Source organism: Salmo trutta, chromosome 4, assembly GCF_901001165.1.
Source record: "Salmo trutta chromosome 4, fSalTru1.1, whole genome shotgun sequence".
In the NCBI taxonomy this organism is placed as follows: domain Eukaryota; kingdom Metazoa; phylum Chordata; class Actinopteri; order Salmoniformes; family Salmonidae; genus Salmo; species Salmo trutta.
In genome coordinates this window covers 47,208,015-47,235,684 of record NC_042960.1, presented here as the reverse complement: position 1 = coordinate 47,235,684, position 27,670 = coordinate 47,208,015, and the positions used below count along the sequence as shown (strand labels likewise).

Below are 27,670 nucleotides of genomic sequence, written 5' to 3'. Positions count from 1 at the left end.
CAATTCGCAAGAGGCTGAATGTATGTCAACGGACAAAGCATCCGAGTTAGCAAAACAGCGCCCCCTGTCTCTGTAGGCCATCTATTTGATTCTGTATGGTCAAAAAGAGTATGACATTGTTACCGCACATAGCATTGAATGCAAAGGAAACCAGTAAGCATTTGGCCTTCCTTGATAATTAAAAAAAATCAAATAATAGCCAATCATCATTGAGCTAATGTGAGTGAGCTCAACTGTGAATGGTCCTGACGCAGGCTTCAAGGGAAGCCTGCCTGTTTGGATTTGGCTTCACTCCAATCACATCACATTGAGAGCAGTACGTCATTGACAGAAACAACTTGAATTGTTGAATCTCATTGTGTTGTTGTCCTCTGATGGCTAGCTAGCTAGATAAAATTGGCGCTTTCCTAAATTAGCCATGGATGGAGATAGGGATTTGGACTTGTGGTTTGACTTAATTCTCCGTACTTGCCAATGATTATAACGGTAATTCTGATCCTACCATAAATGCATACATTGTGCCGTTGGCCTGAGAGGATGGAAGTTCAATATGTAGCTAGATGTAGAAGGCTAATGTTATCGAGCTAACTTTTCCCATGAAAGGAAATTAGACTAGCGAGCAAGCATTTTAGCCAGGTAGCCGAGGACAACAAAAAATAAAAGCGTGTTTTGTATGACAGAGTGATAGACCGTTTCGTCAACATGAATGAGAGGAGGATGGCCTTAGTGTTTCTCTACAAGTAGGGTGAGTCAACATGTTTTTTCTACTTGCACACACACACACACACACACACACACACACACACACACACACACACACACACACACACAAGTTGTCTAGTTGTTAAGTTCTCCAAAATGTTGAAAACATTAACTTGCTTGACCATGCTGTAGGTTAGGGGTACTGAACTCTTACCCAATGAGGTCTGGAGCTGATTTGCTGTTTTTCCTGATAATGAATTGCACACAACTGGTGTCCCAGGTCTAAATCAATCCCTGATTAGAGGGGAACAATGAAAAAATGCAGTGGAACTGGCTTCGACGTCTAGAGCTGTAGGTCATGTAACTGTTTGTTACTTGCAATATGCTTTGTGGACTTCACTGGACAGAGGTTTCTCTCCGGTTTTGTGATGAAACAAAGGTGTGGTTGAATTTATTCTGCCACTTCTTATTGTCTCAGGTTTAGGCCTATACATATAACGGTCACAAGTCATATGAACTAAGAGGTTATAGAGCAAACAAAGCAATTATCACAACACAGGATGTAATATGGCTTTTTTTTCTGGCTTCCCCAAGGATTTTAGCCACGCACTGCCACTGGTGAAAGCAGTGTCTATCTTCTCTGACTTGGTGCAGAAAACATAATGAAAAACATAATGTGGGGGCTGAAGCAGGAGGCTGCCATGACAACTCAGAGCTTACCTGTAGCACTGAGTAGGAGGTGTGAAAGTAATGAGTGTTTGAAATCGCAGGTGGATAAGATATGTACACCAGCCATGCGACAAGTTTCCTGATATTATGGGGAAATTTGCTCCATCTTTCTCCGACACTTCCTCCCCAGTGACTTATTTAATGGACTGAGATTACATAAGTCTATAAGTGTACTAAGCATGGTGTCGTCCAGTCTTACTGGGCATATATCGGTCCGCTAATACAGGACTAGTAAAGGCCCAGTGCACTACTTTTGTGAAAAAATCTCTCTAATGACAAAGAGAAAACAGTTTTTTTTCCCAAAAAACTGAAATACCTTATTTACATACGTTTTTAGCCCTTTGCTATGAGACTCGAAATTGAGCTCAGGTGCATCCTGTTTCCATTGATCATCCTTGAGATGTTTCTACAACTTGATTGGAGTCCACCTGTGGTAAATTAAATTGATTGGACATGATTAAGAAAGGCACACACCTGTCTATATAAGGTCCCACAGTTTACAGTGCATGTCAGAGCAAAACCAAGCCATGAGATTGGGGGAATTGTCCGTAGAGCGCTGAGACAAGATTGTGTAGAGGCACAGATCTGGCGAAGTGTACCAAAACATTTCTGAAGCATTGAAGGTCCCAATGAACATAGTGGCCTCAATCATGCTTAAATAGAAGAGCTGGCTGCCCGACCAAACTGAGCAATCAGGGGAGAAGGGCCTTGGTCAGGAAGGTGACCAAGAATCCCATTGTCACTCTGACAGAGCTCCAGGGTTCCTCTCTGGAGATGTGAGAACCTTCCAGAAGGACAGCCATCTCTGCAGCCTCCACCAATCAGGCCTTTATGGTTGAGTGGCAAGCTGGAATCCACTCCTCAGTAAAAGGCATATGACAGTCCGCTTGGAGTTTGCCAACAGGCACCTAAAAGACTTAGACCATGAAAAACAACATTCTTTGATCTGATGAAACCAAGATTGAACTCTTTGGCCTGAATGCCAAGTGTCACATCTGAAAGAAACATGGTACCATCCCTACGGTGAAGCATGGTGGTGGCAGCATCATGCTGTGGGATGTTTTTCAGCGGCATGGACTTGGAGACCAGTCAGGATCGAGGGAAAGATGAACGGAGCAAAGTACAGAGAGATCCTTGATGAAAACCTCTTCCAGAGCACCACCTCAGACTGAGTCGAAGGTTCACCTTCCAACAGGAAACGACCCTAAGCAAACAGCAAAGACAACACAGGAGTGGCTTCGGGACAAGTCTCAGAATATCCTTTATTGGCCCTGACTTGAACCCAATTGAACATCTCTGGAGAGACCTGAAAATAGCTGTGCGGTGATGCTCCCCATCCTACCTGACAGATCTTGAAAGGATCTGCAGAGAAGAATGGGAGAAACTCCCTAAATACAGGTGTGCCAAGCTTGTAGCTTCATTCAGAAGAAGACTCAAGCCAAAGGTGCTTCAACAAAGTACTGAGTAAAGGGTCTGAATACTTATGTAAATGAGTTCTTTAATTTTTTTAAATTAAATTAGCTAAAATTCTAAACCTGTTTTTGCTTTGTCACTATGGGGTATTTTGTGTAGCTTGATGAGGAGAAAAAACTATTGAATCCATTTTAGAATAAGTCTGTAACGTAACAAAATGTGGAAAAAGTGAAGCGGTCTGATTACTTTCCGAATGCACTGATATATATATATATATATATATATATATGGATATTTACTATACGTTTTAGCCAAATCTCTCAGATTCAATCTAACATATGCTGTCCTCTCTCTGCCTGTCGCCGCCTCCCTCAGTCTGTCTTCCTCTCCTCGGCTGGGCAGCCATTTTAAAATGGCACAGACTTAAGGTTAAACTGGCTCTACATATTGTAAGATCTACTCTTAGCTTCATAGTTTCCCTGTTTGTTAGAATAACCTACAAATAACAGATGTTCTTCCTTTAGACTGTCTGTGTATTTCTTCAGAGGACTGTTCTATCATCCCTTGTCTTCTCTATGGGCATGTCTGTAGGGAGAGTCTGTAGTCAGTTTGTTTCTCCTCCGTGGGGAGAAGACCAAAATAAACCCCAGCTTATCAAGCTGTCTGCCGTGTAACTACAAATCCAGTTTTAAATAGCTAAACTACAGCCCTGCTTTATTGTGAAATATAGCTTTTAGTTCGGTCATATTTGCAGTTGGATTATGTCACTGCAATGTTGTTATGCTCTCCTAACCCACACTTGTTCTGCGCTGTCTGGGACTGGGTTTTTCTCTAGTGCATTGCAACTTACATAGAGAGATGATCAAATCGGCCACCGTCTTCCGTGGGATCCATAGACGACCGTATGCTCATCGATTTTCTGCCAGCCTTTTAATGTATCTATAGGACAGGTCGATGCCTCCGTGGGAAGAATTCTATATTTTTGTGTGATGAACTACTTAATCATCTCCGTTGGTCACTTGCGTGAGAAAATCCATATCCATTTTCCTTTTGTCTTTTATTGGCCTGTGCTTTTCAAGTCATCAGAAAGGGAGAGGGGGGATAGCAGATTAATGGGTCGGCTTCATACTTTGATACTAATTAAAGCTTTCTGAGACTAATTTACTAGTTCATTACCCCTCCCTGGAGTAATGATATGTGGGAGTTTACCCTGATAATCCTCCAGAGTGCACATGGTTCTCAGCGTTTAAAATAGCATTTATGCTAGGAACCACCTTTTCACCACTCCTCTGCCTCTCTGTCTGTCTTTCTCTTTCTCCTACTTTGATCCACTATCTGTGTCTCTGCCTCTCCCTCCCTCTTTCTATCCCTCGCTCTGTGTTCCTGTATCTCGTTCACCCCCCTCCATCATCTGTTTTCATGCCAACTACTTTATCACTCTCCACAGAGTAGGGCTTGTCTGTACAGGAACTGCCCTGGTACATATTTATACAGTTTGAAGGCAAACACCAAAATGGATTTGAAATGAATTTGGAGCTGGCGAGCAGCTTAGTGTCATAGCTATTTTTTTTACCAGTGTGCCCTCCAAATGGAGATCTGATGAGAAAAACATTATCTTCCTGTAGTTTAAGTGTTCTTGATACACTTTGCAATAGGCCTAGATGCCAAATAGTGATGGGGGAGAAATTGATACAGCTACATATTATATCGATACTTTGACTCCAAATATTGATTTGTAAAAATATTGTATAAAATGATTGTAATTGGTTTTCTTAGTTGGTAGCGTTAGCTAGGGCTAGTCGACCGTCCCTACACCAAAACGTGTGTATTTTTCATCCTATTGCTTGTTCTCCATCTTCTTTTTAAATAGTATTGTGAAAATCTCAGTACATATTGTATCGGCGCCTAAGTATCGTGATATCATATCGTAAGGTCCTTTGCAATTCCCAGCTCTAATATCAGTGCTTGCATGTAGCACTCTACAACGACATCCATTAAAATATACTCCCTAACTCTGGGGATAACTTATTCTGTAAATCCAGGCTTTAGTTTCCTAAATACATGTATACTGAATGCATTTTCATGCATGTTTTACATTTAAATTCTAAATCAATAGTGACAAATGGTTGGATGATTTTGAATGTTTCAGGAGCCAGATATGATCGTTGTAGTATTGTCAACTGTTGATGAAGTCACTTTGAGCTGTCAGTTAGACATGTTACTCGGGGGAACTGCCAAAACACTATACGACCATTGCCCAATCTAAGAGATGATTTCAAATCATTTCCAACATATATCTTATGCTATATCAAAGTAAGCTGATGCTACTTTGCAGTGTTGTTTGCTCATACATGTTGCCCCTATATAATCAGACTTTTCCCTTTTCGTAGGTTTAATTGGAAATCGACGATGAATAATTATTTTTGTAATGTTTCTCCATTCAGCCGATAAGTGGAGCCAGCCAATACTGTACCAGGCTGGCCAATTGAGAGGCCATGTTGTTCAGACTGGATGCAATGCTGCTGAGATGTGCTCATTAACTTGAAACAGGGAAGTAGGAGATCAATTAGCCAGGCTTGGGTGCTGCTGATGTAATTGAGTGGTCTGCAAGTGGAAGACATTGATTCAGCATTATGCTGTGTACTAGCATTCTGACCATAGGTGGACACCAGGGGATAAACAGAGATAGTTGTGACAATGTTACAGTAGTTGGCAAAGATTCTTGCAGTGCAGTAGCATACTTTTGATACCTTACCACAGGTCTACACTAGGGGATACAGAGAAATAGGCTTAGCGCTAGTTGCAACAGTGGCAGAGTTTGGCAAAGATTCCTTCCCACTTTTGAAACCTTTCTGTACTGAATTACCTTGTTCTTGATTTGATGAAAGAGTAGATACGTGGTTTAATAGATAGAAGCATAGATTAGTAACTAGATAAGGGATTTGTAATGGAAATCGACGTCCTCCTTGTGAGGGTAAAACTGATGGGAAACAATGTTTTGATGATTAATTAGCATGCTGCTATATTTTTCAAATGTGTTTCCTTCTTTACAACTAAGCTCTGACAGCGAATGCTTCTCCTCTGTGCCCATCTATTGTTGAACAGTAGACCATCAGGGAATCGTTGTTGTTATTGTGTTTTTCTCCTACATTTAACTGATAAACAGTAGCAGAGAGAGGAGATAAGAAGAACATTGGAGGAAATCCAAAATCAACATGATTATTTGTTTTTCTAAAGGAAAATCTCTTCATCTTATCGCTCTTTGGATATCGCTACTCTATTTCTAATTTTGCCTTTTTATTTCTTGATCTATTTTTGTGTTTTCTAAACGAGCAGGAGATATAGATATAAAATGTACCTCGGGGTGTTGTTGCTTTGGTTTACTAATGCTCTTGTCTCCCTTGCAAGATGCAACGTTCACTTTTAACCTTCGCTCCACTGTTTCTCTTCTTCTTTTTAAGTGGGTGACGGGGTTTAAATTTAGCTTTGATTAGACAGGATTGAACTTGGTGATTGGGATGATAGATACAAAACCTCTTCTCCTGGAGAACATTAAGGGGAGTTGAGCCATCCATTATTCAGCCTCACATTACTATCAAAAGGCAGTCAGCCTTGCATGTTGTAGAGCTGTTCTTCACCCTGCCATTGTGTTGCCTGATTTTAAGCCTTGCTCTCAACAGGTAATGGGCATAGCTTTGGTTCATATCAGTGTTGTACTGTCTGCAATAGGGTTGAACGGCGGGAACCCAGTTACCGAAATATACCGGGATTTACCGCCCAAAACCACTCCCTTATGCTGAGATAAATAACTGAGAGAAAAAGGTAAATTATAATGAATTATTTATACAAACAGCATGGCGTGAAATGGAACTGTGAAATGATATGCGATGTCTAAATTTGGCTTCTCTATGATCTCCGCAGAATGAATCAAACAATGCTCCGGGTGGGGACAGACAGCCCACTTCAGTATGGAGCGCAGTTCACAAAGCATGTCGACCTATCATCTCATCATGGTAACTTTTTTTCTTGTGACAGGTAGGCCTACATTTGCTGCAGCATAGTCTATGCTACAGTAATGTAAATACACCTTATCATTTAATTGTAAATATTTTACTTTTTTTTATTGCAGCTGCAGAGTTTTAAAACATCTTATAACTCGAATATCATTGCTTTAAATCAGTGCAGCGCGAGCACTCTCAGTGCAGCGAGAGCACTCTCAGTGCAGCACGAGCACTCTCTGGGTCTTTCTCTCCAACTCCATTCAAATTTAATCCAAAGGCCTATACAGTGCATTCGGAAAGTATTCAGACCCCTTCACTTTTTCGACATTTTGTTACATTACAGCCTTATTCTAAAAAATAATTCAAAAATATCATGAATCTACACAATACCCCATAATGACTAAGAGAAAACAGGTTTTTGGAAAAACATGAATACCTTATTTACATAAGTATTTACACACTTTGCTATGAGACTCGCAATTGAGATCAGGTGCATCCTGTTACCATTGATCATCCTTGAGATGTATCTACAACTTGATTGGAGTCCACCTGTGGTAAATTCAATTGATTGGAAATTATTAAGAAAGACACACACTTGTCTATATAAGGTCCCACAGCTGACAGTGCATATCAGAGCAAAAACCAAGCCATGAGGTCGAAGGAATTGTTCATAGAGCTCCGAGACAGGATTGTATCGAGGAACAGATTTGGGGAATGGTACCAAAACATTTCTGCAGCATTGAAGATCCCCAAGAACATACAGTTACATACACCTTGGCCAAATACATTTAAACTCAGTTTTTCACAATTCCTGACATTTAATCATAGTAACAATTCCCTGTCTAAGGTCAGTTAGGATCACCACTTTATTTTAAGAATGTGAAATGTCAGAATAATAGTAGAGAGAATGATTTATTTCAGCTTTTATTTCTTTCATCACACTCCCAGTGGGCCAGAAGTGTACATACACTCAATTAGTATTTGGTAGCATTGCCTTTTTATTGTTTAACTTGGGTCAAACTTTTCGGGTAGCCTTCCACAAGCTTCCCACAATAAGTTGGGTGAATTTTGGTCCAATCCTCCTGACAGAGCTGGTGTAACTGAGTCAGGTTTGTAGGCCTCCTTGCTCGTACACACATTTTCAGTTCTGCCCACAAATTTTCTATAGGATTGAGCTCAGGGCTCTGTGTTGGCCACTCCAATACCTTGAATTTGTTGTCCTTAAGCCATTTTGCCACAACTTTGGAAGTATGCTTGGGGTCATTGTCCATTTGGAAGACCCATTTGCGACCAAGCTTTAACTTTGTGACTGATGTCTTGAGATGTTGCTTCAATATATCCACATAATTTTCCTACCTCATGATGCCATCTATTTTGTGAAGTGCACCAGACCCTCCTGCAACAAAGCACCCCCACAACATGATGCTGCCACCCTCATGCTTCACGGTTGGGATGGTGTTCTTCGGCTTGCAAGCCTCCCCCTTTTCCCTCCAAATATAACGATGGTCATTATGGCCAAACAGTTCTGTTTTGTTTCATCAGACCGGAGGATATTTCTCCAAAAAGTACAATGTTTGTCCCCAAGTGCAGTTGCAAACTGTACTCTGGCTTTTTTATGCGGTTTTGGAGCAGTGGCTTCTTCCTTGCTGAGCGGCCTTTCAGGTTATGTCGATATAGGACTCGTTTTACTGTGGCTATAGATACTTTTGTACCTGTTTCCTCCAGCATCTTCACAAGGTCCTTTGCTGTTGTTCTGGGATTGATTTGCACTTTTCGCACCAAAGTACGTTCATCTTTAGGAGACAGAATGCGTCTCTTTTCTGAGCGGTATGACGGCTGCGTGGTCCAATGGTGTTTATACTTGCGTACTATTGTTTGTACAGATGAACGTGGTACCTTCAGGCATTTGGAAATTGCTCCCAAGGATGAACCAGACTTGTGGTCTTCAATTTTTATATGAGGTCTTGGCTGATTTCTTTTGATTTTCCCATGATGTCAAGCAAAGAGGCACTGAGTTTGAAGGTAGGTCTTGATATACCTCCACAGGTACACCTTCAATTTACTCAAATGATGTCAATTAGCCTATCAATTGAATTTACCACAGGTGGACTCCAATCAAGTTGTTGAAACATCTCAAGGTATGGTCAATGGAAACAGGATTCACCAGAGCTCAATTTTGAGTCTCATATCGAAGGGCCTGAATACATATTTATTCAGGCCTGAATACATATTTTTTATATTACACACTTTCAAAAATGTCTAAATCCTGTTTTCGCTTAGTCATTATGGGGTATTGTGTGTAGATTGATGATTGATTGATTTAATCCTTTTTTTAAATCCATTTTAGAATAAGGCTGTAACGTAACAAAATGTGGAAAAAGTCTGAATACTTCCCGAATGCACTGTATATAGATGTCATACCCTACCTCTTTCAGGTAATACATTCAATGCAATATTAGCCTTATATTTAGTTAGTTAATAATGGGTTATGCATAATAAGCTTCGTACTTATAGCCTCTGTCTCTTGCGCAATACGCACGCACCTGTGCTCCGCTGGCCTTTCTCCTTAAAAAAACGCTCATTAGCTCTTGGAGACCCATGCAGAAAAAGCTAGACTAGAACAGCTGGCTGGACATCATTTTTTTTGCATTTCCTATACCAATAGACTTCAAAGAGGGATGCAAGCTTTTCTTTTGCTTAATGTTAAATACAACAGCCAATTTAACCCATGGGTAGTTTGAATGAAGAGCAAACGCACAATGGTGGTAGGCTATAGCAGTTATTTATGCAGACTGATAACCATTCAATCTTCGTGAAGAGAACTGAAAGCTTTCTGCATCTAATTCTAGTGCTATATTATTCAATCATTTCATTAGAATGATGAAGATAAGGACAACGAAACTTATTTCAAGTGAGGAAGGAGTGAAGCAACAATAGAGAGAGAAAGAGGAGGTAGGCTAGTAACATATTATGAAAGGTATACATTATTTGTGTTTTTCTGTTGTGCGTAATGTGCAGTAGCCTATATCATATGTGTATTTAAAAACAACACAATAATTTGGTCTTTTTTGGGCTTGGGATCATGAAATGTCTAATGTAGGGCTCATAAAATGTATTTAATGTATAGCTCATCAGGCTCAGCTAGCATCCGGCTTGAATTTTGGATCAAAGCTCTAATCAAATACAGACATAGACCTATTTCTATGCTTTTGAATGACACTTCTGGTTTTGGCGGGAAATACCAGGTTATCCGGGAGAAAAGGGATTTATTCTTGGGATGGAACATCTGTAAAATACCAGGAAAATATTCAGCCCTAGTCTGCAACACTGTTATGCTTACAGCTTGTACTTGTGTCCATTGACAGAGGTCTGGTTTGAATTATGATGATGATAGTGATTAGTATTATTACATCATCTGTAACTTATGTTCAAAACCCAAAAATCAACAACCTTGCATAGTTTTAGTGATTTAAAAAAACATTTATTTCCAAATTCCATTTTGTGAGTTAGAGTAGGATGTATACCGGTTCATCGGATGGGAGAGATGAAATTTTGATTAAAAGCTACATTTGTAACTTGTAGGTCCATATCAAAGGCACGCACTACAAAAAGAGAGAAAGAGAACATGTTTGCATTCATTTTGGAGCTGGGAAATAATGCCTAATTCTGCTGACGTACTGTTTGAGAGGAGAGGAGGGCTGGGGTTGAGGGATGTTGATGGCAGAGCTGAGCAACGCACTGCAGTCCTCTCTTTCATCCCCGCCGCATGGTATTACAGCACTTTGAAATTGAAATGATTTGAAAATAGAATACGGTGGCAAATTAGCCCGTTTGCTGTCCCGCTGGTACCGGGGTCTCTTTGAACATCCCTCTTTCCCAATCATCCCTTGCCTTGCTGAGGCCTGGTCTCGGAGGCACGCTCCGTTCTCCGTGTCATGTTGGGGTCCTGGGCTATAACCCTGATGAACCATGGCTGTCCCTCTCCTGTCAGAGTACAAAACATCTGGAGTCTTAGAGCATCCAGCTAGTATAACACCATAATGTTTTGTTTTGAAGCAGGTGCATTGTTCACCTGCAGGTTGGATTTGGCCTTTGGTCAGGGCCATGGGGTGGTGCTGGTGAGTGGAGAAGGTCACAGGTGTCAGGATGTAGGTAGATTTGAGCTGTTTGAAGATGAGACTCCTGAATCACTCTCAGCATCAACTGAAACTGGAACGAGAAAGTGAGAGAAACAGAGAGAAATAAGCAGACAGACTGTATTTGTCACATGCACCAAATACAATAGGTTACTTACAAGCCCCCCAAAAGACGAGACACAGTGGGGGAGAGACAGAGCAATGCAAACTGTCAAAGTAACTGTTACTGGAAGTTAAGTTGAATCCCTCAGAATCTCCTTATAGCTGTGACATGAAAGCTCCAATTTGAGAGTAAAGGAACCAAACTCATTTCAGCAGGCTGCATCCCTGGCAACGACAGAATACATAAGCAGATCATGCAAAACGTTAGACTCATCAAGGTTGTTTTATGTGTTTGGCAGCTCCTCATAAGGTTGTTTGATTGAGGGGTATTAGCTCAGTATTTAGTTGATTCCTTGTTTGGTCTTTGTATCCATGGCGGAGTTCACATGCTAAACCTTAGGGCGTCATCTAACTCAACCACAGCCATCTCCACACTTGATTTTCTCATGTCCTTTTGATCTATCAAAGTGATTTAGGATAGAAATGAAGCATACTTCATAGTGAGGGGATGCATAACATCTGCACCAAAAAGACGTGGCCTGACTTGCTACCGTATCAAATAAATATGTCTGTATTTGCTGAAAAATGTGCTAGCCTTATTAGGCCTGGTAGAGAAAGGCATTGACAGGACTGTGTATGTAGACTGGGTTATGAGCGAGAGAACATACAGTAGATTGATAAGAAATAACTATTTCTGCAGAGTGGGACATAACAATCAATGAGAATAGGAACATGTGAAGCATTGATAAGAAATCATCATTATAATATTTTCAATACTACATCTTGTGATTCCAGCACAATTAGCACCATCTGTATCTGCACTTTTAATTGGATCAATATTTTGCTCTACTGGGTAATTGGTCATACTCTATCTAACTTGTCCTTGTGCTTACGAATGGAGATGCCACTCTTCATGATCAAATGATCAGGTTCTGAAATGTTCTGCGCAGACCGGCTTGGCCAATAGCAGAGCTACTTGCTCCATCAAATGATTGATATTTCTCTGTGCTACTTGCAGCGGGGCGGGGGGCTGAGTTGCTGACCCTCTCCCCTGTCAACTTCCCCTCAACAGGAAGGGTGCTCATTACCAGGTGTGTCATTTTCTATGTCCCTGTTATCATTTTGACAGCTCCTAATGAAATCCCCCCCCCTTACACACACACACACACACACACACACACACACACACACACACACACACACGTTACCTGCCTTTAGATCCTGTCAGTGGCTGGCTTTAATGAGCACCAGCACCTTCACAATCCAAAGGCGCTGTGACATTTGGGTCCCCAGGTCCTCTCTGCTCTCCCCAAGGGGGGTTTCCAAGAAAATAACCTATCTTTTTGCTGGAATTCACTACTGATATTTGAAACCCAGCATCATAACCTTTTTCGCTGGGTCCAGAGACCCATGTTGACAGTCATTAGAATGTCAGCCGTGTTACGGGAATCAAATATTTATGAGACTCCTGTTGTTACCATTTGTGACTGATGTTACACAGTATTACACAGTGAGCAGTACGTGTGGAGAATATTTATCTATATAAAAGTATACGTATGAATCTTGGTTCATTAAGGGGAGAAAACACAGAAGCAAATTCATATAACATCATGAAATATTCATGCTGGCAAGATTACAAATGATTTTTGAAGAAAGAAATGATGATTGATGGCAGGTCTAACACTGTGCCTATACAGTATCCTACTTAGATTATCTCACTAGCAGCTGCAAGGAAGAAAGCAAACAGAAAAGATGGGGATGCTGTGCAAAGAGAGTAAAAGGGTTTATTCATGTTGATTCCTGATGATTCCTGTTGATTCCTGATACAACTGCTTTGTACTGTATATGACAGGCCAGGATGGAAAATAAATCCCCCCTAGATGCATCTTGGTCAATTCTGTGGCAATTGGCCCTGTCAACAAAGGAGAAAGCACACAAGCTTTTCCCCCTCATACTGTACTTTAGATGTCACGAATTTTAATATAGTATGTCTCCCCTCTACGAGGGTAGCTGATGCTCTCGCTCTCCCTGTCAGGCGTGACCAGTAGTAGGATCAAATCCAAATTAAATTTTTGTTACATGCGCCGAATACACCAAGTGTCGACTTTACGGTGAAATGCTCACTTACAAGCCCTTAACCAACAGCGCAGTTCAAGAAGAAGAAAATGCGTAGTTAGACAGTAGGACAGCCAGGGTGCTGGGTTGGAACTGAGGGAAAATCAGGGCGGTTGCGGAGACTTTGTTCCATATGGTGTGGTTGGTTGCCTTGGGCTCGATGTGTTAGCCTACATGTGTGAGAAGCCTTGTCACAGGCAGGCAGGCAGCTGAGAGGGTCATCTGTTGTACTGGATGTATACTCTGCGACACATCACGAAGTGTTAGCCAGAGGATGTTTTTCTTCTGCAGAGCACATGGTAGTCACATGGTCTACCCTGCCTGTCTGTAAGCCTATAGTTTGAAAACAGAGCACTGGAGAGCTGCATACCTGGTTTAGTAGCTGCCTTAACGATGAGTGCAGATTGAAGTTACTATACTGTTTTAGAAAGTTAACGCAGTCAAATCATCCCCAGTCTAGGAGCTGTGTTATTGTTTCTGCTTTGGGAGCGTGAATAGGTCAGTCAGTCAGTCAGTCAGTCAGTCTGTCAGCCTCTCTCTGTTGTGTGCCTCTAATATTTGGAGAGAGTTGGACGTCATTGCATCAACTGCACATTACATGGGTTGACGTAGTCAGTAGTGTCCTAGTCCATAGTGTCCGAGTCATTAATCAAAGAGATCTACAGAGCTGTGAGCCCTGTAATTGGCTGTATAGCCAAAGATAGGCTTGTGTACTGTTGGACTACATATGAAAGATAGGCTCGTGTACTGTTCGACTACATATGAAAGATAGGCTCGTGTACTGTTCGACTACATATGAAAGATAGGCTCGTGTACTGTTCGACTACATATGAAAGATAGGCTCGTGTACTGTTCGACTACATATGAAAGATAGGCTCATGTACAGTTGGACTACATATGAAAGATAGGCTCGTGTACAGTTGGACTACATATGAAAGATAGGCTCGTGTACTGTTTGACTACATATGAAAGATAGGCTTGTGTACTGTTGGACTACATATGAAAGATAGGCTCGTGTACTGACTCTTGTATGTTATAGACTGAGAGCCTATTGTTTTACTGGTCAAATCTATGATTGATTGAGTTGGTTTGTTTCCATTTGATAGGTCTAAGATCCTTGACGAATGTGTCGTAATGTGCACAATGTGAGATAGATTGAGCTTTAAGCATTAATTACCTCATCTGGCTGGAGCCTCAGGGTTCATAGCCTATTAAAGTGTTAAGGGCGCTAGGATCCCTGGAGTCGGCCGCCTGCTGCACGCTGCACTGGCCCACCTGTTTTCCTGCATTACAGAGTGCTCGAGCGTGAAGTTGCACTTTGTCATTCAGAGATGAACACAAATCAATATCGTCAGAAAGAGGGATATGGAAATTAATTTAGAAAGGGTGTGTAAGAGCTAGGCTACAGTAATAAATCAGTCTATCATCTGATTGGGAGACAGCATCACTGGTAAGACAGGCAGAGAGTGGGGGGGAGACAGAGACAGCAACACAGGAAGAAAGGTTACCAGTCAAACAGATGGAGAGGCAGAGGAAAGAAAGGGAGAGAGACGTAGACAGAGGTCAACGGAGAGAGAGAGACAATACAGACTGGGAAAGACAGAAAATCAGAGCCTCTCTAATCAGTGCAGTGGAGCCAGGTGTGACACACAAGTGTTGAGGTCCTCTAGTACTCCAAGGGGGTCAGAGCAGGTTGAGAGGTCATTGTGTGGGGCCTGCCCCTCAGTCACTTGGAGTTTAGTAGTGACATGTGATGCTGACAGCATGCTGTCATGTTTAGGGTTGCAAAATTCTGGGAACTTTCAATACATTCCCTGGTTTATCCTGAAATCCCGGTTGGAGGATTTCTGGAAATATTATTGAAATTGCTGTCCTGACTGATATAATCCAACCATCCCCTCAGTTAGGGGACATGTCACAGTCATGTCACAGGGCACTGCAGGACACTGCTCCAGCATCTCAATTCAGTTACCATACAGGCTTTATTTTGGTAACCGTTTCCTTTTTTGCTATGTATTTCACAAAATCAATCACATCAACCCTGCTGGGTGAAACGTGATGTTAACGTCAAATGTTCTCTCCAGTGTTGAATAAACACTGTTTTTTTCTCCAGAATGCTGCTAGAAATTAAAGTGTTGTCATGCCATTGCCTCTCGAGTTCTGTTCTGGCTACAAGACATGAGAAAAATATGTGTCTGGACTATTTTTATAGAATGAAACAGAAAACAGAGCATTTCGATTTCGCCCCTCTCATCCCTGCCTCTCATTACTTCCCTTTTTTTGATCTGCTGTGCTGTATGGTCATGTTGGAGCATGATCATAGGCAGAATGAGTTTGAGTGGTGTGTGTGTGAAGGCTTCTTTCATTAGCCATACTGTCTCTCACTCTTGCCTGTGCTGCTCTCTGCTTACACATGCTTGACCCTAATGTAGGCTTGCATGTGTCTAGACTACAGCTTTGTCAACCTTGTAGTGTGTGTGTGTGCGCGCGTGTGCCCGTCTGTCTCTCTGTGTGCCTGTCTGTCTGTTTGTCCATCTGTGTCGTGTTTGTATTACAGTCCATTACTGTGGATTATGTACTGTTTCTCACTAAATGAATCCTGTCTTGGTTTACTCTGCTGCAGTCTCTGACCTATTCCCTGTTATATAATGGAACCTATGAGAGACAATGAAGCAAATTAACCTCTCTGTGTGTTTGGAGTGACTTCATCCACTTGGCACTGTGATCCTGCAATGACATTACTTAATTTAGGTTCTATGTTGCATATGTCCTCTCTCCTTCAAAAGGCTGAGATTGTTTTATATATCTTGAGTCCACTTGTGATTCAATCTTGGGTATTCTCTTTTAGCACATTCAATCTCCATTAAAATTTGCAGACATGGGCTACTTTTTGGAACTTAATTTTACAAGGCACCCCCAAAAATGTCCTTACATGTTGAGTCAAAATGATGCAGAGGATATGGTCATTGGCTTCTTATGAGTAATCATATACAGTTAATTATATGATTGTCAATTTACTTGAAAAATTGTGAAAGAGGGGTGATAATGACATGAGGTAAAGCTTTGTTCTGAAAATACACTTTCTGTTTTACTGAAAAGGACTTATCTTACATTCTTGAATCTTTTTGAAAGAAACAGTCCTATTTTGAAAACCTTTCTTGTACAGGACTTTAACAAAAGTCATACTACCAAGCTCCACAAATGTGTATCATATTGTTTACATTCTTCTCTTTCAGTCTGATTTTTCACAGGGAAAATCACTTAAGATGTATTTTTCTTTAAAGCATTTATAAGGTTTGTGTGTTCTTGTATTCTCTGTTTCCTCCATCTTCTCCATTCTTGATCCTAGGTCCCCTTACAAAGAAACACAATGATGATTTAGATGATAATGACGGGGTGGAGGATGAAGGTATTTTTTGATGCCAAACTGATTTGCATGACAAGGAACTCTCAAATTTTTTCTTCTTTATTTTTCTTACATTTCTTGTCCTTTTTTTCTTTTTTTATTGAAGATTTTTTTTCTTCGTCATTTTTGCTGGATTTGTTTTGTCTTTTTTGCTTGATGTTTTAAGAGTATGTTTAATGTCTCCCGTCATTCCAGAGTACTTAATCGTTAATAATCTAACGTAGGTTTTTGCTTGAATTCTTTTTATTGATTTTTTTTTTTTACATGTTGCATCCCACCTAAAAGAGACTATTAACCCTTCAATCAAATCTTAATACGTTTTTGCATGATTTTTGAAAGCTCTCCTCTTTTTTCTAAAATAAAAGATGCCATTGCAACCCTGGGGAATTGGATACCCCAATCAATACTAACACAAGTCACCTTCAGTTGTGTTATAAAAAAAATGTTTCCTATGCAACATGTATGGATGTTCCTGGATTGTTATGGGCAATGACTTACAACATGTTGATCACAAAGTTTCTTCTTAATGAGGCCTCTTCATCACTATTTTACACAAATTCAAGTACATTATGGCACAGTGATATAAGCCTAGTGATCAAGGCCACAATTTCAAATTGACAAATAAAAAATGGGTTCCTCACTGAAAAGTAATAAACAGAAGAAAGTACTCTAATAACCACAAATTCATTTATTCAAAGAGAAAGTGAGGGAGTGAGAAAGTGATCTTCCTACTTAATGACAGAACACAGTCTTAATAATGTACATCTCCTGTATAATCTGGTGAAAAAACACCAATTACAGAAAACTAAACGAGAAATGCAGCAGCTATCTTTGATCTGCAGCAACTTGCGATTTCCTGAGTACACACATCAAAAGATTAAAGAAGGCACAAATATACAGTGAAATCCCAGCAAGCCTCTCAATTAGCCTATTCACTTGATAAAGAATCCAGGGCATATGAATAATCCTCTCTGAGACAGAAGACAATATGTTGTGAAAACGAACGCACTGAGATCTGTGAATGAAGTTTTCCAAGGACCAATCGGCTCGCTGTCTCACTGATACTGCTCTTTCGACGTGTAACCTATAGCCACAACAGAGATATGAAGTCAAACAAAAACAACACTGGCCATGGAACCTCTCCATGTCATGGAATGTAAGATGTGCAGTTCTTTGTAGCTGCCGATACACCTGTGGATTTGTAATGGCTGGAAGCTTTGGTCCTCTTGTCTGCAAGGTCATACAGATATTACGTCGGTGGCATTGCAGTGCAGTGCTTCTGCAGCTAGTCTTCTGTTATGTGAGCATCTTTATAGGAATGCACCTGTCCTCCATTTACCTCCAGCTAGGATGAGTCTAGCACACCATGGTGTTCACGTAGCATGCATGGAAGAAGCCTGTGATTAGTAGGCCCAGTTTAGACCAAATTGCCATTGATTCTCAAAAGCCAGTGAAACGGATGCCAGTGTGCTGCTAACAGTATAGCTTCCACCACCCCTTCTAAACTTACCACACAGTGAGCGACCCTGGCTGTTGAGCTGAGCCCAACTGCGGATCTGTGGCTTGACGGCATCAGTGAAACAGACGTCAGTGTGCTGCTAACAGTATAGCTTCTTCTACTGTTCCTGCCCTTATACCAGGTTCGAACCAGTGATCCTCTGCTCGCAGACACACGTGACCACCCTCCTTGACAATGTACCAACTGTTTGAGCTATTGAAAAATATCTTAAATCAATAGCTCCAACTGCGACATTTCAAGCTAGCTGTGGAGTGAGCTTACAGTACGTTCTTAACTCCGTTACACCAGCACACACAATTCCCTGGCTTCTATTCCTCATTTATGGAGGTTTACAATTTTTGGACCTTGGTCTGGAATCCCTCCAAAGAAATGTGAATGTGCACTTGCTTTTTTGCCACTCACAAAGCTGAAGTGAACAAAAGAACAAACAGCGTAAAGGACAGTGAATGACATGCATTATGTAATGGAAATCCTGACAGACAGTACTCTACACACCACGGCCATAATCCTCTGTGGCCAGATGTGTGTCACTTTAATCTGCTGCTGGAACCCGCACAAGAGACAGAGAGGGGCGACACATGTACTGTAAGAATCTCTCTCATGCACACATGTATGCATGCACTTACACAGACAGACACACAATTACATTTACATTTACGTCATTTAGCAGACGCTCTTATCCAGAGCGACTTACAGTTAGTCTTCATTTCTAGTTTTATTTTACAGATTTAATCAATTGCCTTGCTGTTCTGTTTGTAACTATCTAGAGAGATCAGGTATTACTCTCCTGTCTCAATGCATCACTAGTTTACACACTTGCATGAATACAGCTGCTATTAAAATCAAATCAAATCATATTCTGAGATTTAAATTAATTAATCAACATGAATGGAAGATGTTAGGATTCTGATGTGCAATTTCTGAAAATAATCAAGATTTTTCCTTCGGATCTCTTTCTCTCTTTCTTTCTCTCCTTGTCTCCCTCTCTTTCTCGCTCTTTTTCCCCACTAACTTATGTTTTTGCGCGCGCACACACACACACACACACACACACACACACACACACACACACACACACACACACACACACACACACACACACACACACACACACACACACACTCTGCAGCTGCTCAGTCCTAATCAATAATATAGGAGTTATGGTGCATTGCCTACTGAGGAAGGGAAGATGAGAGTTGCCCTGGCCTTTCCTTCCTTCTCTACTCCTCTGTAGGAGCCTTCACTTTCACTGGAAATGTAAGAGAGAGAGAGAGAGAACAAGAAAGTGAGAGTGGGAGGAAGAAATCAACTAAAAGAACAGAGAGAGGACCTGGATTCTGCAAATACGGCCTCATTTTTTGCCGTAAGAGAAGGCTTTTTGGAGAGTTCTATTATTTTATTTTGTTACTATTTAATTACTTTCCTCAGCACTGAGACCTCTTGCAAGTGAGTCCCCCAACACCAAACATCAATGAGATATTGAACATGTATGTGGACATTTTGCACTCAAGATGAAAAGCCTTTCTGCTTTGTGAAAGATGAAAGTAATTGGAAGCCATTTTTTTTTTTATCCCTATCCCCCATTTAATTCGAACCCAGTGCCCAATCTAGATGTCCTCCTTTGTAAAGACTCTGGACAGCATCAGTTGAGCTGAAATCATTATATGAAGTTCAGTAAGCACACATTGTTAAAGGGAAAACGTTGGATGTCTGAAATGTAATTAAAAACTTTTCTTCAAGAATGTTTGTGAAAACATTTAGGTTCAATCTGTTTTATTAGATTAAAACTAGCTTTCTGTGCCACATAAATTGAAATGTCAATTTGAATCTCTGCTCTTCTTTAATGCTGACAGTTTATTGGCCCTCCAAAAATTAAAAACAGCCCATAAAATTTCCTGAAACTAAAAAATATGATTAATTTTCAATTTTCAGTCACCAGGAACATGTCATACTTGTCACGTAGAAAATGAACTATCTGACGTGCAAACCAGAAATTGTCTCAAAGCAAAGTCAATGTGCCACAAATTATGAGAAAGCAAAGCGTCCACAATTCAGATTGCATCTCCAGCTGTCGGCTTTAATTTGTCCTTTAATAATTTCCTTCCCCTTCTTGCAGACATCCGTGAAAGCGGCAGCCCTAAGCCTGTGATGGTATTTATCCATGGGGGATCCTACATGGAGGGCACTGGGAATATGTTTGACGGCAGCATCTTGGCAAGTTACGGCAATGTTATCGTCATCACAGTGAACTATCGGCTTGGGGTATTAGGTAAGGTTTCTCAGCTTTTGTCCTTATCACTAATCCTCCAATACTAGCTACCTATATACAAACAGTACAGTAGGTGTCCATCAATGCTTGGGGACACAGAGTGAAACAAAGATGCCATGGTTTCACCTTCAATTAGATTATGCTGTCATTTGTTTTCATGAATATCATTATTGTCCCTTCATATGGTTATTTACAGTGCCTTCAGAAAGTATTCACACCCCTTGACTTTTTCATATTTTCTTGTGTTACTGCCTGCATTTTAAATGGATTAAAACACTTCTAAAAATCTCAGAAACGCATTGACTAACATTCATAAATGACAGAAAAGACCGTCAAAAGGAGATTTTTGGGACACAAAACTACCTACAAACTTCCATTTGTTTGTATGGGTTACCTTCAGACGAGTCCCGTGACACTTGTGGGGGTCGTAGAGCAAAACGGGGAATAAAACACTGTGTTCGTGAGAGTCTCCCCTTTCCATAGACTGGTCATAATAGTTGGACGCCAAACTGTTCGGACGCTACATATGTTTTCGGAGAAGACAGTTTTTTTTTTGTCTCATGGTCTGACAAATGCTGTAGCTCCACCACCTTCCTCCGCAGATGTAGCAGGCCGACATAGGCGGATGCGAAGGATTGAGACGCAGCCCATGTAAATCTCTAGTTTAAACTGACGGATTTTGATGGGGATTTTTTTATTATGTTCCTTAGATTGACGCACAGGTGTGTCAATAGACTCATGAGATGTTGTGTCACTGGCCTACCCACAATACCCCATAATGTCCAAGTGGAATTATGTTTTTAGAAATGTTTACAAATTAATAAAAAATTTAAAGCTGAAATGCCTTGAGTCAATAAGAATTCAACCCCTTTTGTTATGGCAAGCCTAAAATATGCTTTCCAACAGACACTGGGACACAAATTCACCTTTCAGCAGGACAATAACCTAAAACACATGGGCAAATATACACTGGAGTTGCTTACCAAGATGACATTGAATGTTTCTGAGAGACCTTCTTACAGTTTTGACTTAAATCGGCTTAAAAATATATGGCAAGACTTAAAAATGGATGTTTAGCAATGATCAATATCCAATTTGACAGAGCTTGAAGAATTTTTAAAGAATAATGTGGAAGTATTGTACAATCCATTTGTGCAAAGCTCTTAGAGACTTACCCAGAAAGACTAACAGTTGCAATATCTGCCGAAGGTGATTGTAACATCTATTGACCCAGGGGTGTGAATACTTATGTAAATGACATATCTGTATTTCATTTTCAATACATTTGCAAAAAATTCTAAAAACATGTTTTCACTTTGTCATTATGAGGTATTGTGTATAGATGGGTGAGAGAGAAATTCAGGCTGTAACACAACAAAATGTGAAAAAAGTAAAGGGGTATGAATACATTCTGAAGCTACTGAACTCTTCCTAAGTAGCATCAAAGCTTATGAGCACACAATTGTGGCAAAATCCTTTTGTCACGCACGCCAGCAGCAATGTGTCAAAGGAAACCAAGCTTGAAGGTAGAAGATTGAATATTGTTGTAAATATGGTGGATAATGGTAACCATTAATACTTTATGACCAGCCCCCAGCATGAGCCACAGAATTTGTCCCCATTAAACGACAATTTCCAAATAGATTTCTCTCCATAACTAGTCTTTATTTGTGCAAATTATGAATATTAGAAAACGTCAGATTGAACACCACCTGAACTAGCAACGTTGATGATTGGGAATTGAAAAACATTAGGCCTACCTGATTCCTCTGGACTGGTTTCATATTGGGATTGTTCATCTGAAGTTCTAAAAGCTAGCAGTTTTGGCGATGATCAGGTAAGTGGCGTGTCTGTGTTTCCATTATTTCTGCTTCTCCTGTCAAGCTGTGGCTTGGTGCTAGAGGTAAATTGGGAGCATATTTAATCAGATGTATCTTTTAGCATCATAAAGAGTCTTGTTGACATTTTCCTCAGTGTTTCTATTTACTCCTGTGGCGGTGGGGTAAGCGGATCAAACCACTCAGCTCTGCTGAATGAGATGAGAGCAGGGTAATGTTACAGGACTAAGCAGATGCTCTCATGTGTGACAAGAGCCTGCTCTCAGTTTGTCTGACCAGCCAATCAAGGGCCTGTCTAACAAGGCCCAGAAGTGTCTTGGCCTCTGTAGCCCTTTTGTTGTGAGGACTGTGTATAAATCTACTGTAGGAAGTAACAGAGAGGCACTGTCATTGTGGTCCCTTCATCTTATGGCTGTGTGTGTAGGAGATGAGGACAGGCTATTTAACCTACTCCTCCTAATAAACCAGAAAATTAGAGGAGAGTAGAAAAGAGGACTGGAGAGAACGAGAGAAAGGGAGAGCGACAAAATAGAAAGAAAGAAAAAGACAGACTGAGAAATAGAGAGAATGCTAGTGGTGCTTTTATCCCCCATTAATGATCTAGCCAACATTATTGCACTTGTTGGGTTCCTGGTCAGTGTTTATGACACATTTGATACCTAAGGATTTGTTTTTCTTTGCCAGGCGAGGTACACAGAGCCATTAGGAGACCTAAATATGCAGAGCAGCTGATGTGGGCTTTATTTAACTGTTTGGGCGTAGCACGGGGTGGATTTGGCCAGGGGTCGCTCCCTGCTCGTCTGCCTGCCTGTGTGTGTGTAGATGTGTCAGGCTTTGTAGGACGCCGTAATGGAATGTAATGCACTCTTCTTTCAGCGTGTCATTATCAGAATTGTTCTGAATTGTTCATCTTGGCCTCCTGTATAAATCCACAGTCTGGCTGTGCTTCAACTCACATAAGACCTATTTAAAACACAGTGTTGGCATGAACCTTCTCTGGTCCAATCCATCTTCTAGCACAGTGTTTCTTAACCCTGGTCCTCCAGTACCCCCAACAGTACACATTGTTATTGTATCCCTGGACAAGCACACCTAATTCAACTTGTCAACTAATCATCAAGCCCTCAATGAGTTGAATGAGGTGTGTTTGCCAAGGCTACAACAACAACTGTGTACTGTTGGGGGTACTGGAGGACCAGGGTTGGGAAACACTGCTCTATCATCCTTTGAATCCCCTCTATACAAAAGAACATGTGATTTGTAGAAGCTCGCAAATATGACCTTTAGTAGTTTAAGCCAATGCTAATAAAAGCAGTCCCTCCAGGATTTTGTAGGGATTTTCTTGTGATATTTGCAAGCATAAATGCTTGATTTTGCTGCGGAAATTTTGACATTTCGCAATGATTGTTTTGCAAAAATATGCTGACGAGGAAAAAGGTTTATTGACATTATTGGTTGAAATTGCGACCTCTCTTTTTGTACTGTGGTAATGGGTCAATTTTATGCAATAATATTGCTATGATTTGACTGTTTTATGCGGAAATAGTGCGGGAATTGATCAAATTTGCAAGCCCTCGCATAATATGCGGGGAATTGTTGATTTTGCTAAATGTGATTGCAGAATCCTGGAGGGACTGGGTAATAAAGGAGTTAATAACATCATGGTGTTTTTTATTGTGCTTTGTGACTCATCTGGCCTTGAAAGCATCTGCTGATCTCCCAGCAGTAGGTAAAGCAGCAGAGGAAAGTGATTGGCCACTGCTGTCTGGGCATTAGCCAGGTAAACAGCCCAGGTTCCACTGCTCCTCCCATGCTAGGCCTGCAGCACGCTGTGTCAGCGTGATAGTGCACCAGGCAGGGCTCTGGGAGCAGATGCAGCCAGCGTGGGTTTAATTGTGTCTGAGTTGTTTGCTCGCAGCCAGCCAGGCTCTCCCCATTGTTTACCCTTTCAACAATCTTTACCGTTGCCTTTTGTTCTGCGTGAAATAATTGGGTCGGCAGTTTTTTCATTAATCATTGCATTTGGCCTGCAATGTGTTGAGGATTATTATTTTTCATGCTTATTAATTTCTTCACCCTGAAATAAATACCCCAGACAGTCTGTTTCATTAGTCTGTGTTTCTTTCCTGTCTGTTGCTTCACCCTCGCCCGCCTGTTCGCCCGCCTCATGTGTTAGCTGCTGGCCCCAGTCTCTGACCCTGGGGTTGCCTAAGGATCTTAAAGAGGAACATGGAAAGTGTCTGACCCCGTTCCATGAGCAATGCATCTTGGGAGATGCTTAATTTGAGTATGTTTATTAATTTATTAACAAACATTTAGCGGTTCTTCTTGATTGCCATCTCTTTACAAATACTACATGTACTGTATACAGTGTCTTGTATCTTGAGCAGTGTTCAATAAGTGGCTATTGTATACTTAAGCAATAAGGCCCGAGGAAGTTTGGTATGCATATATATATATATATATATATACCACAACCCCCTGAGGTGCCGTATTGCTATTAGAAATGTAATTAGAGCAGTAAAAATACATGTTTTGCCATACCCGTGGTATACGGTCTGATATACTACGGCTGTCAGCCAATCAGCATTCAGGGCTCAAACCACCTAGTTTGTAATATTATATAGCATGTCCACTGGCACTTTTATTCAACAGAGTCAACAGAGAGCACAGTCGATAAATAACCTACCCATCTGATCTGGTCACAAAAGGTCATCTATATTCAGTTTTGGTCTGGGAATTGTCCCCAGGTGACTTGATGCTTTTGTGGAGAAAGAGAAAGGCTGTGGCGGAAGGATGTTGGCATGTGCCACCAGCAGGGCTGCGGGGGCTGTGGCCTCAAGGTCTGCCTGAGGGAGACATAGTCAGAACCAAGATGGAGGCTTTAGTCCACTCAGGATGTGATGCTTCCTCATAAACAAGGATGACACACAGGGATGAGTGTGGCTTTGTTCCTCTTGTTCACTCCACTGCTGTAATCCTCTCTGGATCTCACCGGGCCTGCTGTTAGTATTGGTCTGATATAACTGGGAGGTTATCTGACTGAAAGCTCCCAGCTAACTGTCCTGCCCCCCTCCTACCTTTATATACTGTATCTGGACTGCTGGGGAAAATTGCATTGTGGCTCCATCTCATGTGAAGCTCCTGCAATTTATCTCCAAAGCTCCTGGAGTTATCTGGGCGTTGGCCTCAGGGGTTTCTGTCAAGCTGACCACCCTCATTCAGCCCCACCGTGGCATTCATTTTGCTCGCAGATAGGAGATACTGGGAGCTGACAGATAGGGGGCACCAACAGATGGATGGATGCGGACTGACACATCCATCTTTGCCACAGCGGAGGGATTAGCTTGCCTGGCTCCTTGGCATTTCTGTGGAAACCAACTGCCTGTGCAGATGAAGAAGGTGCTTGCTAGGTTGGGCAGGGGCAGCACGGTGTGAGGCTGCTGTCTGTGCCCCGGGAAATCAGATAGACATGTTTAACACCTTGGAAACGAGGCGTTGGAGGATCAAAGCGGGTGAAACCTTGTAGCTCAAGGGGGCACCCTGTTCACATGTACACATGTAGCGGGGGAGCGGGAGAGCAAACCTATTCACGTGCCCATGTCAGGGTTTTTTATAGACACTAACAATCCTCACTAGCCTTAATCCCTCCTCAACATTTGATTCAGTGTATTTTGGAGATGAATAATTCATGCCTCCTGCAGTAATTTGACACAGCCCAGCGGTGTCTTTCTCTTTGTCATAGCAAATCTATTATTTTATTCTGCCTTGCTTAAATAAACCACACTCCTGTCAACTCTTGGCTCGAGGAGAAGTGTCTGTCTGCCCCGCTGCCATGGCCCTGGATGCTGATTTGTTGGCTGGGTGCTGTAACTTGTGCCATATTTTTAGAGGTCAGAGAATTTCTGTCTTTCGGCGGCAAGAGAGAGGGCTGCTACTGATGAGGGTCAGCATTTTCCAATCGACCCTCACAGCAGATGGTAAGTGGGGATGAAGAATATCTGACATTTGCCGTGTTGTAATCATGCCATGATGCTCTCCCCCTGCACATGAAATTGACACTTATCTGAGAAGATGCTCAGAGGAGGCTTAGGCAGGCTGGCATCTAACAGTTTGTTTGTAATCTCATGAGTGCAGGTCACATCACATTCCCTCCAGCTTGTGTCAGTCTTATGAATCTTATACATTACCTAACCTGTTGATAACTGAGGTACTTTTTAACCTTTGGGCGTAAAGATCCTTGAAAAGGCAGGTGAGATTCTGTGCTTGTAACCACTCCTTAGTCTCATCTCGACTATACCCTGAGTTCATAAACAGAGACTTAGAATGAGACTGGAGTAAGCTCACAGAGCTGGAGAAATATTGGTTGGAGGATTTTTCTTTAGCCTCAGCCCTGACGTGTCTGTGCTCTAACTCTTTTCCTTGACTCTGCTGGCCTTGATTATTGAGGATTAAGATTGCCAGACGGTGCAGAAACTCGCAGCAATTTATCTTGGGCCTGGCAACCTGCAGGCATCCAGCCCCACACCCCATAGATTCATTTATTGGTGGGTTTTAACAGAGATCCACCGCTATAAATTGTCCACAAATGCGGTTAGTTAGAGCTGAAACAGCGTCCCAGAAGATGTATATCTTCGACCACAAGCCTAAGGCTGGTGCTGGAGCTAGCGTAGCGGCTTACTGTGGTTTGGTTTAACCTGCTATGCTTCAGCCACTGTGGACAAAAGACTATGTCATGTCCTCTACAATTGCCCACACTTTCCTAAGGACAGGAGCTCAAGGTGATAGAATAATGGTTGTTGATCTCAACATGAGACTTTCTTAGAGAGATTTAGTTTCTTAGATTTAGATCTTAGTTTATGGTGATATCAATGATTTCTACAACCATATTTTGACTGCAGTCTTTTAGTAATATCGTATTTGAGTAAATGCATCTGCCAATGTCTTTCTAACTAGTCTAATGTCATTTCAAATCTCCCAATCCCCTTGAAGGTCACTCGTCTTTTTCCCTGGGACATGGCGTTTTTTATTCTTTCCCTGTGGAAAAACCAACACAATTTGGAGGATTAAAGGAGAAAGAATCCAGCTCTCTAACCACGTCGCGTGAACAGTGAGACATGCCAAGCTCTCCTCATGCCAAATGGTGTAAACCAGAGTGCCTGGGTAGACCACAGGCTGTATATCTCATTCCAGAGGAGAGAACATAGAGAGCAGCTTGATTTGTGTGTAAACATTTTAACCGCAGTTTATTTCAACCTGCTGATTCTAATTACTGGAATAATCATTAATAGGAACGTTGAACCATTGATATTAATCTTGGTAATTAGTATTAATTTTGTCTCTCTCAAACACAACTAGGAAGCAACACAGTGGTGCATGCATACAGATGTAGGATTGTAATTTGAGCCCGTTTGCTACAGCAGGAAAAAAATCCTGCAGC

General features: G+C 41.4%; 1 protein-coding gene across 6 annotated transcripts in view; it reads left to right on the top strand.

The window, feature by feature from the left end:
* Window positions 1–27,670, top strand: part of LOC115192474 (neuroligin-1-like) — a 323,202-nt gene that overhangs the window by 114,004 nt on the left and 181,528 nt on the right. For 4 of the 6 annotated variants that reach the window (XM_029751012.1, XM_029751013.1, XM_029751011.1 and 1 more), the window contains 2 exons: window positions 16,548–16,607; window positions 20,240–20,392. In XM_029751012.1, coding sequence (XP_029606872.1) covers window positions 16,548–16,607; window positions 20,240–20,392 — 213 coding nt within the window. The remainder of the gene's footprint in view (window positions 1–16,547; window positions 16,608–20,239; window positions 20,393–27,670) is intronic. The other 2 variants (XM_029751015.1, XM_029751014.1) reach the window with 1 other exon arrangement.